At 50.7% G+C, this 16710-nt stretch overlaps 7 protein-coding genes across 8 annotated transcripts; 4 read left to right on the top strand and 3 right to left on the bottom strand.

Moving 5' to 3' along the window:
* Positions 1-398: 398 nt before the first annotated feature.
* PV06_01477 (uncharacterized protein) lies at positions 399-1190 on the bottom strand (the record flags this gene model as incomplete). Its single annotated transcript, XM_016402082.1, has 1 exon — positions 399-1190. One exon carries the CDS (start codon positions 1188-1190, stop codon positions 399-401), a length of 792 nt encoding a protein of 263 aa, XP_016269135.1.
* Positions 1191-1397: 207 nt separating this feature from the next.
* On the bottom strand, positions 1398-5373 carry PV06_01476 (uncharacterized protein). Its single transcript, XM_016402081.1, has 4 exons — positions 5071-5373; positions 4930-5020; positions 2557-4881; positions 1398-2509 (listed from the first exon to the last, which is right to left on the bottom strand). Exons 1-4 carry the CDS (start codon positions 5235-5237, stop codon positions 1664-1666), a joined length of 3429 nt encoding a protein of 1142 aa, XP_016269134.1. The 5' UTR covers positions 5238-5373; the 3' UTR covers positions 1398-1663.
* A 523-nt stretch (positions 5374-5896) lies between these two features.
* PV06_01475 (uncharacterized protein) lies at positions 5897-7381 on the top strand (the record flags this gene model as incomplete). Its single annotated transcript, XM_016402080.1, has 2 exons — positions 5897-6560; positions 6642-7381. The coding sequence occupies exons 1-2, from the start codon at positions 5951-5953 to the stop codon at positions 7379-7381; spliced, it is 1350 nt and encodes a 449-aa protein (XP_016269133.1). The 5' UTR covers positions 5897-5950.
* A 62-nt stretch (positions 7382-7443) lies between these two features.
* On the top strand, positions 7444-9061 carry PV06_01474. Of its 2 annotated transcripts, XM_016402078.1 has the most exons (3): positions 7444-7872; positions 7924-8199; positions 8246-9061. In XM_016402078.1, exons 1-3 carry the CDS (start codon positions 7656-7658, stop codon positions 8959-8961), a joined length of 1209 nt encoding a protein of 402 aa, XP_016269131.1. In that variant the 5' UTR covers positions 7444-7655; the 3' UTR covers positions 8962-9061. The 2 variants fall into 2 exon arrangements, with proteins under 2 accessions (XP_016269131.1, XP_016269132.1); XM_016402079.1 differs by having other exon boundaries at positions 7444-8199.
* Positions 9062-9203: 142 nt separating this feature from the next.
* Positions 9204-11317, top strand: PV06_01473 (uncharacterized protein). The gene is made up of 2 exons (XM_016402077.1): positions 9204-9721; positions 9787-11317. The coding sequence occupies exons 1-2, from the start codon at positions 9508-9510 to the stop codon at positions 10614-10616; spliced, it is 1044 nt and encodes a 347-aa protein (XP_016269130.1). The 5' UTR covers positions 9204-9507; the 3' UTR covers positions 10617-11317.
* A 52-nt stretch (positions 11318-11369) lies between these two features.
* On the top strand, positions 11370-15112 carry PV06_01472 (Pro-apoptotic serine protease nma111). Its single transcript, XM_016402076.1, has 2 exons — positions 11370-14619; positions 14672-15112. The coding sequence occupies exons 1-2, from the start codon at positions 11452-11454 to the stop codon at positions 14840-14842; spliced, it is 3339 nt and encodes a 1112-aa protein (XP_016269129.1). The 5' UTR covers positions 11370-11451; the 3' UTR covers positions 14843-15112.
* A 255-nt stretch (positions 15113-15367) lies between these two features.
* On the bottom strand, positions 15368-16642 carry PV06_01471 (uncharacterized protein). The gene is made up of 2 exons (XM_016402075.1): positions 15842-16642; positions 15368-15726 (listed from the first exon to the last, which is right to left on the bottom strand). The coding sequence occupies exons 1-2, from the start codon at positions 16130-16132 to the stop codon at positions 15427-15429; spliced, it is 591 nt and encodes a 196-aa protein (XP_016269128.1). The 5' UTR covers positions 16133-16642; the 3' UTR covers positions 15368-15426.
* Positions 16643-16710: the final 68 nt, after the last annotated feature.

The raw sequence follows: 16710 nt of genomic DNA, 5'->3' as shown, positions 1-16710 counted from the left end.
GTAGCGAGTGCGAGATGAGTCGGCGTGACAAGGAATGTAGTCAGGTGAGATGTATTAAGTGTCTTACGACGTTAGAGATATTACTTGGAGATCGAAGATCAAGAGTAGGTAAAAGGTGAGAAATAATATGAACTGCAAGATTGAAGATGGATCATTCGCAGATGAAGTCGAGTGCCTTATTCCGATTTGCGGACGACATCATGGCTTATTCATTTCTCGTACTCGCCGATGCACGTCCTCTCTCATCGCCACTACCACACTGAGATGTTTAAGACAACATTACTGCTCTATATACTCGTAGTCTCTAAAGTTCTAGCTATACTATACATCCTCTGTCATTTTGTGCCTCCACTTGTCTACATGCACTGCACGCCTGCGGTGTCTTCCAAAACATCCTTCTATTTTGTCTGTCCACTCGTGAACCTGAGGTATGGGCGAACCTCTCTGACATCAGCAAACTTCTTCTTGGCATCCTCCGTAGACACTGTTGGCGGCACAATAACATCTTGGCCAACTTGCCAATCAATCGGAGTGGTCACGCCCTTCTTGTCGCCCGTCTGCAGACTATCAATGACCCGAAGCACTTCGGCCGAGTTCCTGCCCACTGAAGCAGGATACAACATGACCAGACGGATTTTCTTCTGTGGGTCGATGATAAAAACACTCCGGATGGTGAAAGCAATGCCCTTCTCGTCAATGTTGGTCAGGTCTTGCTGGTCCACCATATCATACAAAAAGGCCACCTTCCGGTCAGCATCGGCTATGATGGGAAATTGCAGATTTGTATTCGAGATGTCATTGATGTCCTTGATCCAAGCATCATGACTGTTCAGATCATTGGCACTCAAGCCTATCATCTTGACACCTCTCTTCTCAAACTCGTTCCGCATCTTTGCGAATGCGCCCAGTTCGGTCGTGCAAACGGGTGTGAAGTCCGCTGGGTGACTGAAGAGGATAGCCCATGACCCGTCAATGTATTTGTGAAAGTCGATATCGCCCTGTGTGGTCTTTGCTTGGAAATTAGGGGCAGTTACGCCCAGACGCAGGCGTGGTTGTTCTCCTGCTGCCGCTGCATAGCCGCGGAATGAAGTTGCGAATGGAGAGCATCTCGGTCTTGTAACTGGGACGCGCTGAGCTCGCAAGGCTGGAGCGAAGGCTCGGAAGAAGGACCGGGAATATGTAGAAGTCATCGTAGATAAACAAGGCGGATAGTAGGTATCCCAATAAAACAACTCAGGTGCAAGCTTCACATGAATCAAATGAAAACAATGGCGCGATTGCTGCTCCAACGCCTTCAATAATATTCCTTCTCCAAATTGCGTCATCCAACGAAGCACAACTACGGAGTACGAAGAAAGACATGCTATGCTGTAATACATTCTACCACATCTATTGAACGCTTTCCGGGTAGGTAATCGAATCGATGACGGCTGACGACAAATTGCGGTTGGTACAACTGAAAGGAATCTTCGAACACATCAAACAGGTTTGGAAGCACGTATCATCAGACAATAATTTTGCGTTGCGCCCATTGCGCCGTGATCACAACCTGTAGTACTCCGTACATAGGCCAAATCTGTTCAAGCCTCGCCAAACTTGTCTGTGGATTGCCTCTATCCAGAATCCCACAATTCATCAATCATTATAGTCTCAAGCAGAAGCCTCAATGCCCGAATTTCCAACCGCCTTCCAGCCTCATGCGTTCTCGCTGTTCTCGATCCGCCCTCACCTCCTCCAGTGTCAAACCGTCTCCGCTCAATGTCCAGTTGGCGCTGCTCGTGCGGTCTCGGAGTCGTTTCAATCGATCTTTGTTGCCCTTGGAGAAAATCTCTTCCATCTTCAGTGGTGCTATAGGTCCAAACACTGCATCACCGTCCATTCCTTCTTGGCGCATCAGCTGTTCCGTGAGATGTCCCGGTGTGGCCCAATCGGGTAGGGGAAAGGCATTGCCTTCGTCTTCTGAATCCTCGTCCTCTGAATCGGTTGGGATCTCAGGCAGGTTGATAGCCTCTCCATTGGGATATTGAGGCGATGATTTGACCGTTGTAATCGTCTTCTGCTGCATCATCGAGATGGGTGTCTTGGCAGGGCCTGGTGGCCCAGCATCTGCAAATGGAATCCTCCCGCCCGTAGCATATTGCTGCATCTGCGGTGGAGCCGCTCGAGACGGAGGTTGAGGAAATTGGTTGAGATGGCTCGATGGCTGTGCTTGTGTGTAGGCACTGTGGTTGAAGATGGACGGTTTCTTGCCGAGTTGAGACTGTCGAATTGGAGCACCGGATACGACTGGTCGTGACATTGGTTCCATCGCATCTTCTTCCTCCGTCTTTCTTCGCTTCAAATCACCTTGAGTCAATCCAGATGTCCCATACTTCGATGCCTGAGGCCGGCTGGCCTCGTCTTCCAGAGGTCGCTTCGCTGGCTTAGCAGGATTTGTGGGGAGAGGGTGATTGATCAGGGAGCGAGTGGAATTTTGAGCGGCCAGTCGCGAAGGCGGTCTCGATTGAGCCTGTTGAAGTTAGTTACTGACAATCTAAGTTGGCTTGAACAACTTACAGCCTCGTTCGCGGCACGTTCCAAACGCTGCTGCTCTGCCTTTCGGGCCGCCTCTTGACGTTTACGCTCGATGGCTTGCTGTTGCGCCTGTCTTTTAGCTTGCTCAGCTGCAATGCGTTCTCGCTCTCGTTTCTCTGCCTCAGCTCGTTGTTTCTGCTCTTGCTTACGAGCCTCTTCCTGCTGAGCTGCTCGTTTCCGTTCTATCTCTCGTTTCTGCTCGAGCTTTCTCTGGGCTTCGCGGTCATCCTGCTCTTTCTTCCGCTCAGCAGCGAGGAGAGCTCGCGGTTTTGGAGGTTGCCCGTGAACGGATGACTTAAAAGTTGTAGACGAGGCTGACTGCAGAGACGCGGTACTGGCCTTCTTGGTTAGCCCTGGTCTTTTGGGCTCAGCAGTCAATGAGTCTTGCGGCACTTGAGAAGTGCCGTTCGGCATACGCTGCGACAACGTTCCTACACGAATCGACACTGGTGCTGGTTTTGTCTTGCTCGCAGGTGGCTCTCGTCCAGGGCGCATCGGTCTAGTAGGTCTGCCTGCAGTGGGTTGAGGCTCGGCGGGCTCGTGAAATGTATGTTCGTCAATATGGCGCTTCGGACTCGGGCAAGGTGGTTGCTCATGTCGGCTCGGGTGCACTGTATGCTGCTGGACTTTTTGTTCAGCGATTTTCCGTCGCTCCTGCTCCCGAGCTTGTTCCAGTTGGTCATCCATTCTTTGTTTCAATTGCGTTTCCTTATCTTTGCGCTTCTCTTCCTTTTCCCTTTCAGTCGAGCTGCGAGTTCTTCTTCCTTGTTTTGGAGGACTTGGTGGCAACGGTTTATCCTCCCTCAAGGCGTTGAGGTTGGGATACATTCCAGGCATTGCATGTGCTGCCACTTTCACCGCATTTGGAGACAGCGTTTCGAGTTTCGCAGCCGCAGAGACGCTTGCACTGGTCGTGAAGAGACCTTTGGCGGTCTTCATGATGGATTGCAATTTCGACTTCGATGCACTCAAATCAAGGTACCGTCTGGGCGAACCCTGTGGCGTGGTCGTGGCCTGCGCTGGATTAGACACAGATATTGACTTGGCTGGACTCACTGGAACAGCCATTGCTGCCTTTGCTGGTGAAGCCAGGGTTGCTGTTGACGCAGATTTTGTATGGCCATATCCCGGCATGATCCTGCCTGGGCCAGGAGATGCCCGCACAGGTGTTCTCATCCTCTCTTCATGGGCAACCAATTCTGGAGCACGCATGTAGAACTCCTCTTCCTCTCCGTCATCCTCCTCGTCAGATTCATACGCATGATGATTCGTTCTGGTGTTGGTGGCAGGTGATCTTGCAGCATCAGGCGAAGTCAAGGGCTTGATCCAATCATCGTCATCATCATTTGCTGGACGATCATTGGGGCTTCTTTCTTGTTCAGGTTTGACAACTTCAAGTTGTCTCATGGCGGCCAGAGATGACGCGGACGGGATCGACTTTGATGGACGCGGTGCAGGAGCTTTTCCTAACATATCAATCTTTTCATGTAACCTTTTTGTTGACGATTTCGAATAATTTTTAGCAGTTTGCGTATCTTCTTCAGAGTCATCCTGGCCCAAGACCTGGACATTCTCGTCGTCGTCGTCATCATCATCATCATCAGCGTCTCTCATTTCGACATCGTTCCCGTGGTATTCGGGATCTGTATGCTGTGTACGATGTGTCTGCGCGAGCGGCCGGGCCGCATTGGCTTGAATTGGGCGATTTTGGTCGACGTGGCTTGTCCGTGAGACTCTACCACCAATGCTAGTCTTCATAGGTTCTCGAGCGGGTAGTGCCGCGAAAGTCAAGCTGCTCTTCCTTACCAAGGGTCTATCCGGTGTCGATTCGTCCGAAGGAGATCCCAATTCATCAAAGTCGTGGTCAGGATCAGCTTGTTGCTGCTCATGCGGCATTTTATGGCCACCGTCATCGACCTGCATGGCTGTAACTTTCAAGCTTTCGTCTTGTTTCATAGCTTCAGTTGCCGTCATTTTAATGGTCTGGTCTTCCTTTGCGGAGTGGAAAGAACCCTCAGTCGTTCTGTGCTCTGCATTTGTGGTATCTTCCAGCTGGACGTCCATAAGCTCATCCGGGCCTTCTGGCTGTTTGGCACCATATCCTCCTACTAGCGGAGGCGTATGTTGTTTGTTGTCAAACATAGTGTTTTCCTGGCTAGAGCCATGGTAGCCTGAGTCTGTCTGTGATTTTATGGCTGCAGACTCGACAGGATCTGTCGCGATTTCAAAATGAGGTCTGTAATTGGATGGGTTCTTGGGTGGACTGGGTCGGGCTATTGGCTTCGAGGAGAAAACATCGCTGAGCGGCTGGAAACGTTCATTAGCGGTGGCACTGTAAATATCAAGTAAACATACAATGCGGGCGTCTGGAACGTTGCGCTTCCTCGCAGTACGAGGAGTCTTGCCCTTCAGCTTGCCCGGTGTTTTGAAGACATTGACGACATCACTATCCAAAGTTAGTTCAAGCATACCAAACGCAGTTGTGATTAGCCATACACCTGACGGCCTTTGAAAATCTCGGAGACATGCTCATTCAGCCATTCCAGTTGATGTTGCGCCGGGAAGACGAGCTCCTCTTTTTCGGTCTGTAGCAGGTGCAATGCATTTTCCTTCTCAGCAGAGATCCACGCCGAGGAGCCAACGGTGGACGTTTTGGATGCCATTGTGGTGTGTGATTATGACGCGTGGGAATAGGGTAGGAAAGATCAAGAACTACACTATCGCAGCTCGAAAGAACTGGCGAAGTTGTCGCATAGCATTTGCATCGCTGGACGATCAAAAGAAGTTTGTATCTGGGAGGATGCGATGTGAATTGAGTGTCGAGAAAGCACCTTGCGGCGCTCTTGTTTTGATATTGCTTCCATATCGGGCGTTAGCGCGAATCGAGTTGAAAGCGTCTGCACGTGATTGCGTTTCATACACGGCAATTTGGCAGTCGGCGCGCGTCATCGCCAGGTTCGTCCAATCTTGGTCGCTCCCAATCTTTGCCATACGATCTCTGGAATTATTGTACATGAGAATCACACACTCCCATGATTCATTAAGATGACGACTCGCTGGTTGAATTCAGTCTCGATACAAATCTCCCTAAAATCGGCCATCGATTGAGCCAACGAGAGATTTCGAGAGAGTTTGCGATCCCGAGAATCCCCGCAGCGGCTCCTTACACTGTCTCGGAATCTCCATGTTTGATCTTCGAGACGCTAAAAATGCTTGGAGAAATGCTGCGATCTCGGAGTTCTCCAAGGTATGAAAAGGCATCACACTCGGTACTTATGGACCCATTACCCTCTAACGATGATCTCTACACTTCCCATCCTTCCCAGACCTTGATCTAGGTCGAGTAGTCGTCATCCTATCTTCGTAGCCCTGCGCCATGTCGGCCAAGTACTCTGCTGTGTGCAGCACCACTCGGCTCTTCTCCAGATATGTTTCTGGCCTACCTTCCAGACCTCGGCTGTGTCGCTGGGCCGTCCAAGAGCATGGCCAGCAGAGGCACTTTTCGAATGGTAGAAATCACCGAATGATGGAGATGAGTGGCTTCTCAGAAGAACAACTCTCGGTCCGAGATGCGATACAGAAAATATGCGCTCAGTTCCCCAATGAGTATTGGCAGCAACATGATCAGTCAGAGACAGACCCGAAGGAGCTCCACGCTGCTCTGGCAGCGGATGGCTGGCTTGGTATTGCCCTGCCCGAGGAATTTGGTGGTGCTGGGTTAGGCATTTCAGAAGCGACAATGATGCTCCAAACGATTTCACAGTCTGGCGCCGGAATGGCAGGAGCCCAATCGATCCATGCAAACGTCTACGCGACTCAGCCATTGGCAAGGTTTGGCAACAAGGATCAACTTGAATCGACGATTCCCAACATCATCAACGGGAAATGGAGAGTTTGCTTTGGGGTCACTGAGCCAAACACGGGGCTGGATACTCTGAGGCTAAGAACGACCGCCACGAGACAAGGTGATAAATACATCATCACGGGTAAGTCATCACAAGCTCAGTGAAGTGCCCCGTTCTCGCGTTCGCTAGCAGAAGTATACGGCAGCTGACAAGATGGGCCAGGCCAGAAAATATGGATCACTTGTGCACAGGTAGCTTCCAAGATGATTCTTCTTGCAAGAACGACGCCGTTGGAAGAAGTCAAGAAGCCAAGCGAAGGCCTATCGATGTTCTGCATTGATATTGATCGCTCTAACCCGGCCCTCGAGCTCAAGAAAATCAAAAAGATGGGTGGTCGAGCCGTCGACGCCAACGAGGTCTTCTTCGATCACTACGAGATCCCTGCCAACACTCTCATAGGGGAAGAAGGCCAAGGTTTCAAGATAATTCTGCATGGCATGAACGCCGAGAGATGTCTACTAGCTGGAGAGGCCCTTGGGCTCGGTTACGCCGCATTGGAAAAGGCGTCACGATATGCCAGAGAACGGGTGGTATTTGGACGACCTATTGGGAAGAATCAGGCCATTGCTCATCCACTCGCTGATGCATACATGAATCTCGAAGCGGCAAAACTTGCGACATACCATGCTGCGAGACTCTACGATCAAAGCAAGACTGACAAATCCATCACACCTCATGCCGTTGGAGTGGCATGCAACAGTGCAAAATACATTGCCGCAGAAGCAGCGTTCAAGGCTTGCGAGCGAGCGGTGATGACTCACGGAGGAATGGGTTATGCTATGGAATACGATGTGGAGAGATATTTGAGGGAGTGTTTTGTCCCTAGAATCGCGCCCATCAGTCGTGAAATGATTCTGAATTTTGTGAGCGAGAAAGTGCTGGAATTACCACGAAGCTATTGATAAATATTGGCCCTGGGCGTCCTGTGTAGGAAATACCTAGATAATAGATCAAGAAATCGTTTGAAGCATACCTAACTCTTTCGTTCGACGGTCTGTAGCTTGTTATTATCATTGGGGCACATGCTGTATCGTACGGAAATAGAATCGGAGCGTGGAGTGCAACGACCTCTAAAATATTTATTCAGATTTCCATGATGCACCCCGCATCCTCAATTTTCCAAATTTACAGCGGCTTTGCGCTGTTGCTTTTCTCCTGTTCGACATTCCGACTCTCATGACAATGTCCCGAATAGAAGAGCTTCCCGATGACTTTGACGAGAGCCTCAGCCTCAATGAGGCTCCCGCTGCGCCCTCGATCGAGGAACTGTACGAGCAACATCTCTCCGGACCCGATCAAAACCACATCTCGTCCAAGAGTTTTGAAGAGATTGTGCAGGATATGAGCAAAACACCCCTTTTCATGAATAGCGTTGATGATGCGACTACGGACGGTACGCTCGATTCTACTTTTGCTCATGCGCATGGCTGAGCAAAACGTGCAGATGGAGAAAACATTATGATTGAGGCCATCAAGGCCCTACAGTACGAAGGTACAAAGGCAGAAGTTGCCCAAGGATTCAAGGAGCGTGGGAATGAAATGGCCGCTGAGAAGAAATGGACCGATGCCAAAGAGTTCTATTCCAAAGGGATAGCAGTCTTGGTCGACCGCGGCGAGGACAAATGGGACAAACCGCAAGATATGGAGGCGGAACAAAAACTGCGAACCACGGTGGAGGAACAACTATATGTCAATCGAGCCCTATGTAATCTCGAGCTCAGTAAGTGGCCCTGTTCCGATTGAGACTACTGTCGCTCATTGTCCAGAAAACTATCGTTCGACGACGCTGGACTGCGCAGCAGCATTGCGAATCAATCCATCGAATGTGAAAGCTCACTATCGTTCGGCGGCTGCTCTATTTGCGCTTGACAAAGTGCTAGAAGCCCTCGATGTCGCGTCTCGCGGCCTTAAGATTGACCCAGACAATGTCGTTCTGAAGAAACTGTTAGATCAGATCAGAGCGCGAGCAACAGTCAAGGAGCAACAGGACCGACGGCGGCGGGCAGAACAGAAAAGGAAGCAACAAGAACAGCTTGTCCTTGCGACGGCATTAAAAGCCAGAAACATCCAACTACGAGGTTCTAAGGATCCACCGAATCTTGAAGGCGCCTCCATACGATTGTCGCCGGATCCTCTATCCCCAACGAGCATGTTGGAGTTCCCGGTGATGTTCTTGTACCCGATGCATAACCAGTCTGATTTCATCAAGGCGTGGGCCGAGAAGGATGCTATTGAGCATCACCTAAGCTACATCCTGCCCCTGCCTTGGGACAGCAAGAATGAGTACAAGCCGTCGGCGATTGACTGTTACATGGACACGGTCAGCGGCGGATTGATGAAGATCGGCAAGAAGTTGACGTTATTAGAGGCCTTGTCAAATGGCAAGACTGAGATTGTGGATGGACTTGTCAGGATATATGTGGTACCAGTGTCGCTGGCAGGCCGGTGGATAGACGAGGTGAAGAGGAAAAAGAACAAGTAGAAGGGACAAGAATACAACTGCTCAGTACCTCGTATCCGTACGGATTAGATATAATCTACCTAGACTGTTGCACTGTGTAAAACCATCATGCCGCCCTCAGTCACAGAATGTTAGGATGCCCGTACCCAATGGATGATTTGGCGTCGAGTTTTCCTCTTCCCGCTTTTGCCGTACATTGCCTGGTGCCGTCGTTTCACACAGACCAATCCACTCGCCCTCATCAAATTGCTGATCCATTTACCAACCAGTCCTGCCTCCAGCTCGTCCTCGCTTCAGGATACAACATCAAACAAGTACAGGCCTACTCGACTAGTGCTTCCTCTCCCTGTCTGCCCCGTTTATTCCTACGGGCCGATGTGCTTTGGGCTCACGAGGCGTTGTTTTGGCTTCCGGCTAGCTGCAGGCGCGCCATTTCAACTCCAGTCTAAACGCCATTCATTGATCGCACAGACACTGCACCAGATCTTTCTCTTTGCTGGCTCCCTCGAGGCTACCCGAACATTTCAGCTTCACAATCCTTAGCCCAAAACCGCCAATCAAGCCATCATGAACAACCCCGCCCTGCCAATGTACGCTGCGGCTGGAGCTGCTTTTTCTTCATCCCCTGCACAGGCTGCGTACCAGCCAGGCCTGATAGCGAACCACTTGCAAAGGCCAGCCCACCCTCAAGTTACACCACAGCCCATATCGCAGGCCATCTATCATCAAAATCCGGGGCAGATTGGCGCCTTTTCACCGTCTAATCATAGCCCACTTCAAGGTTGGTGGACTTCGTCGCCCAGTGCCACCTGTCGCTTGCGCTGAGCCATGCTGATTCTGTGCCAGGATATCCGACAAATGGACCGTCGCCCATGTCAGTGACCCAAGCCGCGAGCCAACCTCCTCACACTTCCTCCTTGTCCCAAATGTCGACGCCGACCCCTCCTCTGCAAGCAGGATCATCTGCCTCAGCCGATACACACACAGCCGCCTTCATGGGACTACCTGTCCAACCCAATTCCAGTCTTGCGCAGCAAGCGCAAATGCAGAAAGCGGTTCAGATGGCCCACAACATTCCTCAGCAACAACACCAACAACAACAAGCGCAGTCAGAGCACCAGACAGATGGAGGGGCGCTGTCCATGTCACCGCAGTCAGCGGCGCGAGAGCGCGCAAGAGTATCTATTTTATTGGACATCAACACACATTTATTGCAAGAGGTGATATCGCTACAAGAACAAGAGAAGACGGCCAATTCTGCGGTCTCAGGACAACAGTCACCGGATTCTCCAGTGTCTGCAACTGACCCTTCAAATCCATTGAACAGCTCTGGTGATGAGCCATCAAAATCAGCCAGCGGCACAGGCTCCCATCCGAATAAGCCACCTTCACAGGAATATGCAGATTGTATGCGCCGGCTTCAGGCGAATCTGTCATATCTGGCTGCTATCGCAGATGCCAAAAAGAAGGCAAACGGCGCATTGCCTCATGGTCCGACAATAATGGCACCACCCGCGCACTTGCCCCAAGTCCAGGACCTCTACAAACAGCTGAACTCCCTCTTTCCTGATGCCGGACAGTCTGCGATGAGTAAGGCTCACACAGTGTCACAGCATCCGACTCAGAATATGAACACTGAATCGCGGCACTCCGATCCTGTTTTGGCGGACGTGTGAGTTCAAGAATTGTGACAACACATAGTTCTACCGACTCAAAATATATTGAAGCGAGCGCCCAAGTCGTCCCCAGCGATGACAGACACATTGAATGCCATCCTGTAGACCGAGTCGGTGACCTGAACAATCTTACAGCAGCCGACTGGTGAGTTTGCAGAGACAGAATGTCGCCAGATTTGTGCCTCGATTGCAACAGCAGACTGACAAGGCCTCCTCACGAAGGTTCCAGACAATCAGCACGCCAGGTTGCTTCAGAAAACCTCTGGTGGCTATATCCGGTCCAGAGAAGTCACACTCAGCGCGCTTCATTCTCCTGTGCCACCGGGGATTATGTGGAGGGAACGTATGAGCAGAGTTCTTTGAGGTCCGGCCATGTCGGATGCTAATTATCACTTCAGGTATCGTGAGAACGAGAGAGTGGTTCACCTTCAAGTTGCCTGAAGAGATTTACAAGGGTGTTGAGATGCTCGAGATGCCAGAATGCATTGTTGAACGGGAGCAAGATCGATGATTGTGAGGATGACGGTTCCTATACTTGTACACGGGGATTGATATCTACATGTATATGGATTTTACCTACCTCTTGAACGGTGTACATAGCATTGTGTACCTAGCAGTACTTTGTTTGTAGTGCGTGCCTGGAATGTGAGTCCAATGATGGTTGCGCAGACATGAGACAAGGCTGCCAAGACCAATCGGAGTTAAAAGTGATTGACTGCGTCAGGCTTCTGTAACCGCGCGCAGCCTTGTGATTTTGTCTCTGTGAGGTTGCTAGTACTTTCTCGTTCTTGTTACTTCTTCTTTTTGGCTTTTTTACTTGCTTATCGCTGTCTGAATGGTACCATACATTCGTCCCAGACTCATCAGGGTATCTTATTCTCATTACTGTTGTATCCCTCCGAGATCGAATTCCCTGGCGACGCACCGACGTTTTGTGTGCTCCGCGAACCCTCGACCATTCTCCGCGCATTCCCAAGCTCGCATTGCGACCGACTTTGGATCGCACAAGCCTGCACCTTTCCAGACCCTGTCCTCTGTCTCCCCCAACCGCCTCCAGTCGGCCTTTCCCGTTGCGCCTCGGCCCAGATTTGCTACCACGATGGCCACCAATGGCGAAGCTCGCCCCAAACGAAGAAACAGCCCGATATCAGCAATAGAGAGGCCTAAGAAACAGTTGAAGCAAGAGAATGGCGTCCCAACACCGGGAGATGCGACCCCCCAGAATGGTTCGGTCTACGACATTGAGGCAGATGCAAATTCTGTTCCGATAATCAACGCTGTGTCAGCCGCCGGGGATTCACCTGAATGGCAGGCCACGATAGAAAAGGTCATCAAGAGCGTGGTGTCTATACATTTTTGTCAAACTTGTTCATTTGATACGGACCTGTCCACCTCGAGTCAGGCCACTGGGTTCGTGGTGGACGCAGAGAACGGATACATCCTGACCAACCGCCATGTGGTGTGTTCTGGGCCGTTTTGGGGTTATTGTGTTTTCGACAACCATGAAGAGTGCGATGTGCGGCCGGTCTACCGCGACCCGGTTCACGATTTCGGCATTCTACAGTTCGACCCCAAGGCCATCAAGTACATGCAATTGGAGGCGCTCAAGCTGCAGCCAGAATCTGCCAAAGTCGGGGTCGAAATCAGAGTGGTTGGAAACGATGCCGGTGAGAAGCTCAGTATTCTCTCCGGTGTGATCAGTCGATTAGACCGCAATGCTCCAGAATATGGCGAAGGGTACTCCGATTTCAACACAAATTACATTCAGGCGGCTGCAGCTGCGACCGGTGGAAGTTCTGGCAGTCCTGTTGTCAATCTGAACGGTAATGCGGTTGCACTTCAGGCAGGCGGGCGCGTGGATGGTGCCGCCACCGACTACTTTCTGCCACTCGACCGACCATTGCGCGCCTTGCAGTGTCTACAACAATCCCAGCCGATAACTCGAGGCACCATCCAGACACAATGGATGCTGAAACCCTTTGACGATTGCCGAAGACTTGGTCTAACTCCAAATTGGGAATCAGCAATGCGGAAACAGTTTCCTACCGAAAACAGCATGCTTGTGGCAGAGATTGTGTTGCCCGAGGGGCCTGCCGATAACAAGATTCAAGAAGGAGATGTCCTGATCAAAGTCAATGGAGAGCTTTTGAATTCTTTTGTCAAATTGGATGCGATATTGGATTCTAGCGTAGGCGGTAAGATTAATCTATTGTTCCAGCGTGGGGGAGAGGATTACGAGGCTACTCTCGACGTCGGGGATTTGCACGCAATCACTCCCGATCGATTTGTTGCTGTGGCAGGTGGCAGTTTCCACAACTTGTCATATCAACAAGCGCGGTTATATGCAATTGCGTGCAAAGGTCTTTACGTGGCCGAGGCTGCCGGATCCTTCAAGATGGACAACGCTCTCTCTGGGTGGATCATTGACACAGTCGATCAGAAGCCGACTCCAGACCTGGATGCATTCATCGAGGTCATGCGGAATGTGCCAGACAAGTCTCGTATTGTTATTTCGTACCGTCATATCAGGGATCTGCACACGAGGGCTACGAGCATCGTGCACATCGACCGACATTGGCACCAGCGAATGAGACTGGCCGTACGGAATGACGCAACGGGCTTGTGGGATTTCAAAGACTTGGGTAAAGCAATTGCCGCCGTACCTCCCAAAGTTCAAGCTGCCGACTTTGTCCAACTGGACGATCTGCCAGCTGCTGCGGACATCGTTCGATCCTTCGTCAAAGTTTCCTGTTATATGCCTGTCAAGATTGATGGATATCCTCAAGCAAGGAGAACTGGGTTTGGCCTTGTTATTGATGCAGAAAAAGGTTTGGTCGTGGTGTCTAGAGCCATCGTCCCATACGACCTCTGCGATATTACTGTTACAGTTGCCGACTCTATACAGATTGAAGGAAAAGTCATCTTCCTTCATCCACTCACCAATTATACTGTGATTCAATATGACCCAAAGCTGGTCCAAGCGCCTGTTCAGAGCGCTCGTCTGGCGACTGATATGGTTAAACAGGGGGCTGACACCATATTCGTGGGATTCAACCAGAATCACAGAATCGTTGTTGCCAAAACCACTGTCACAGACATTACGGCGGTCGGTATTCCAGCGAATGCTGCTGCTCCCCGATACCGTGCTGTCAATCTGGATGCCATCACCGTGGATACAGGACTATCATCTCAGTGTTCGTCTGGAGTGCTCATCGGGTCGGATGGTGTGGTGCAAGCTCTCTGGCTCACCTATATGGGCGAGAGAACGCAGGGCAGTCATCGAGATACTGAATATCACCTCGGTCTGGCCACGAGCATGATTAATCCGGTCCTTGACCAGATTCGTGCCGGTGTCATTCCCAAACTACGCATTTTGAATATGGAGTCGTACGTGGTACAGATGGCTCAATGTCGTATCATGGGAGTTTCAGATGAATGGATCAAGAAGGTGGCCAAAGCTAATCCGTCACGGCACCAGTTGTTCATTGTCCGTAAGGTCGATTGCGGTCCTGCCAACGGCCCCGGTGATGGCCAATTGCTTCAAGAAGGGGACATCATTCTTACTCTCAACGACCAGCTCATCACCAGGGTATCTGATTTCGATATCATGTACGACAAGGAATGGCTCGATGCTTTGGTGGTACGGAAAGGCAAAGAGGTCCGGCTGCGTGTTCCTACAGTGCCAACAGAGGACTTGGAAACCGCTCGCGCCGTTGTCTTCTGTGGCGCGGTGCTGCAGAAGCCACATCACGCTGTGCGTCAACAGATCAGTAAACTGCACTCGGAGATCTATGTCAGTGCGAGAAGTCGGGGATCACCGGCGTACCAGTATGGACTTGCTCCCACCAATTTCATCACTCATGTCAATGGTGTGAAGACTCCAGACCTGGATGTATTTGTCCGGGAGGTGAGCAAGATTGAAGATAATACCTATTTCAGACTAAGGGCTATGACATTTGATAATGTGCCGTGGGTGGTGACGATGAAGAAGAACGACCATTATGTAAGTGTGGACCGAGTGAGTTGGAGACAGTGATGCTAACTAAGCCCTATAGTTCCCTATGTCGGAATACGTCAAAGACACCAGCACGCCGAGTGGATGGAAAATCGTGTCGCACAAGCAAGCGGGAGACAAAGACGACGGCGCACCTTTGACCGCCGAAGGAATGGACGAAGAAGCAACAGGGGTCTCTGGAGACGAGCAACCAGACACGGAGATGGACTAGAGATGGTTTTGTTAGACAACCGGTTACCTTGACCACAGTAGGTCACAGGGGTGATATCAATAGAAATTACATCCCAATGGCTTGTCATACAGGCTCGAAAGAAGATAAGAAGGGGGCTCATGATGAATGAGATGAGCGCAAAGTGGTAATTGGAGGAGCCAGTCCAAAAGGTTTTGTACCAGACAGGCAAACACAAAAATGAATACGAAGAAGTAGAAACCAGAAAACCCCCTTTTCCTTTTGGGGAAGGCTGTATTCGAAAAAGTGTCTTGTAAAAATAATAATCACTCGTGTCTTGTCAAAAAAGTAAAGTACTCTGTCAATAATCCAAAGGACGCCCTCCTAAACTGCCTTACGGTCACTGCCTGTGACTGTGTCTGTTCCGAAATGAAAAGAAAAAACCAAAAAACGAAAACGAAAATCGCCTCTTTCGGGTAACTCGGAGAAAAAAAAGACAAAGTCCTCGTCATTTTCTTTTGCTTTGTTTCTTGTGACGGATCGAGTGAGAAAAGTAGATCCTATCCTCCCCCCCCCCCGGTCGTGATGGTCGGGGTTTGGGATAGTCACTGATAGGCCACGGACCTTCAAGCCAAGGGCAACTTGGTCCCGTTGCGACTGTAGACGGTGATTCCCGTGTCGATGCCCCAGGCGATGTTGTCGAACTCGACGTACATGTCTGCGATCTGTTTCTTGGCGGTGATCTCGAAGATGTTGATGCCGTTGACGGGGAGTTGTCTGGTGCCGATGCCGGTAAAGGTCCAGTGCCAGACCACCTTGTCGCAACCGGCCGGGAGGACCATGTTGGTGTTGATGCCGGTGATGGACGGGGTGAGCAACACACCTTGGATGTACTGTGCCTTGCCTTTGAATGATTCCGAGCCGGCCTGAAAAAGAAAAGAGAGAGAGAGAGGAAAAGGTTAGCGTTGTGAGGATAAAAGGGTGAGAAGAGAAGAAGAGAGGAGAGAGAAAGAGAGAGAGAGAGAGGAGACAGTAACGTACCGGATGACCTGCGAGCATATTGATAGAGTCACTCTTTTCAAAGAAACCGTCGGCTATCAAGGCTTGAGCGGTCGCATTGGATGCGTTGATGTCGGGGTGGTTGAGGACACTGATGAACTTGTTGACAATGTCATTGGCGTCGTTCTGAGAGAGACAATTGTTGTTTCCGTTGTTGTTATTTCCAGACCTGCCACCACCTGCCCCTCCCTGCCATTGAGTCCATCCTCCTGGTGCAGCGATGGTGGTGGATGCCAGAGCGATAGATGTGATGATGACACTGAGCAACTTCATTTTTCGTGGTTGGACGTGCGCGTGTGTGAGTGTGTGTATGAAAGTGACAAACCAAAGGTCCGCGAGGAAGATGTACGAGAGTAGAAGTGTGAACGATTGACTGGGGGTGAGTTGGACAACGAGTGACACTGGAACAGAGAGAATGGATTTGGTGCGTTGAGAATGTTGAAGGAATGAGGTTCTCTACCACCTTCTTATACTTGTAAGCGCGACTCGTACTCTCTCACCTTGCTCGTCCGAGTCTGTCTCTCTCAAATTCGGGTGTGGCGCCAACGCATCATCATGACATGTAAACCAATCTGAATCCTCCTCCTCCACCTCCTCCTTGCTGAAAACCAGAATGGTCTGGCCACGACGTCGATGGTAAGTAGACAGGGACAGGTTCAGAGAGGAACCGGGTTTCGGTCGGGTGGAATGTGATTGCCACACCCCAAGAAAATTTCAAGGCCGAATCCTCGGGGGCAGCCTTACACATCAAATCGGTGGTGGCATCACCGTACACGACCGAGGCTCGTATCCCCGTTTGTACCCCAGCCATGTTTGAGATGGTCATGCAGGGGAGGGCAGCAACAGGCAGC

Source organism: Exophiala oligosperma (assembly GCF_000835515.1).
Source record: "Exophiala oligosperma strain CBS 72588 unplaced genomic scaffold supercont1.1, whole genome shotgun sequence".
In the NCBI taxonomy this organism is placed as follows: Eukaryota; Fungi; Ascomycota; class Eurotiomycetes; order Chaetothyriales; family Herpotrichiellaceae; genus Exophiala; species Exophiala oligosperma.
Note: the sequence above shows the minus strand (reverse complement) of the source record. Positions and strands in the feature narration are given on the sequence as shown.

Excerpts from the sequence above, each read along its gene's own strand:
- PV06_01476 (XM_016402081.1), bottom strand. The coding sequence starts at position 5,237 with ATGGCATCCAAAACGTCCACCGTTGGCTCCTCGGCGTGGATCTCTGCT. Across the intron at positions 5,021-5,070 it reads ATTTTCAAAGGCCGTCAGGT|TGATGTCGTCAATGTCTTCA; the intron begins GTATGGCTAATC and ends AACTTTGGATAG. Across the intron at positions 4,882-4,929 it reads ACGTTCCAGACGCCCGCATT|CCGCTCAGCGATGTTTTCTC; the intron begins GTATGTTTACTT and ends GAACGTTTCCAG.
- PV06_01474 (XM_016402078.1), top strand. The coding sequence starts at position 7,656 with ATGACAATGTCCCGAATAGAAGAGCTTCCCGATGACTTTGACGAGAGC. Across the intron at positions 7,873-7,923 it reads TGATGATGCGACTACGGACG|ATGGAGAAAACATTATGATT; the intron begins GTACGCTCGATT and ends CAAAACGTGCAG. Across the intron at positions 8,200-8,245 it reads CCTATGTAATCTCGAGCTCA|AAAACTATCGTTCGACGACG; the intron begins GTAAGTGGCCCT and ends CTCATTGTCCAG.
- PV06_01473 (XM_016402077.1), top strand. The coding sequence starts at position 9,508 with ATGAACAACCCCGCCCTGCCAATGTACGCTGCGGCTGGAGCTGCTTTT. Across the intron at positions 9,722-9,786 it reads TAATCATAGCCCACTTCAAG|GATATCCGACAAATGGACCG; the intron begins GTTGGTGGACTT and ends ATTCTGTGCCAG.
- PV06_01472 (XM_016402076.1), top strand. The coding sequence starts at position 11,452 with ATGGTACCATACATTCGTCCCAGACTCATCAGGGTATCTTATTCTCAT. Across the intron at positions 14,620-14,671 it reads TGAAGAAGAACGACCATTAT|TTCCCTATGTCGGAATACGT; the intron begins GTAAGTGTGGAC and ends TAAGCCCTATAG.
- PV06_01471 (XM_016402075.1), bottom strand. The coding sequence starts at position 16,132 with ATGAAGTTGCTCAGTGTCATCATCACATCTATCGCTCTGGCATCCACC. Across the intron at positions 15,727-15,841 it reads ATATGCTCGCAGGTCATCCG|GCCGGCTCGGAATCATTCAA; the intron begins GTACGTTACTGT and ends TTTCTTTTTCAG.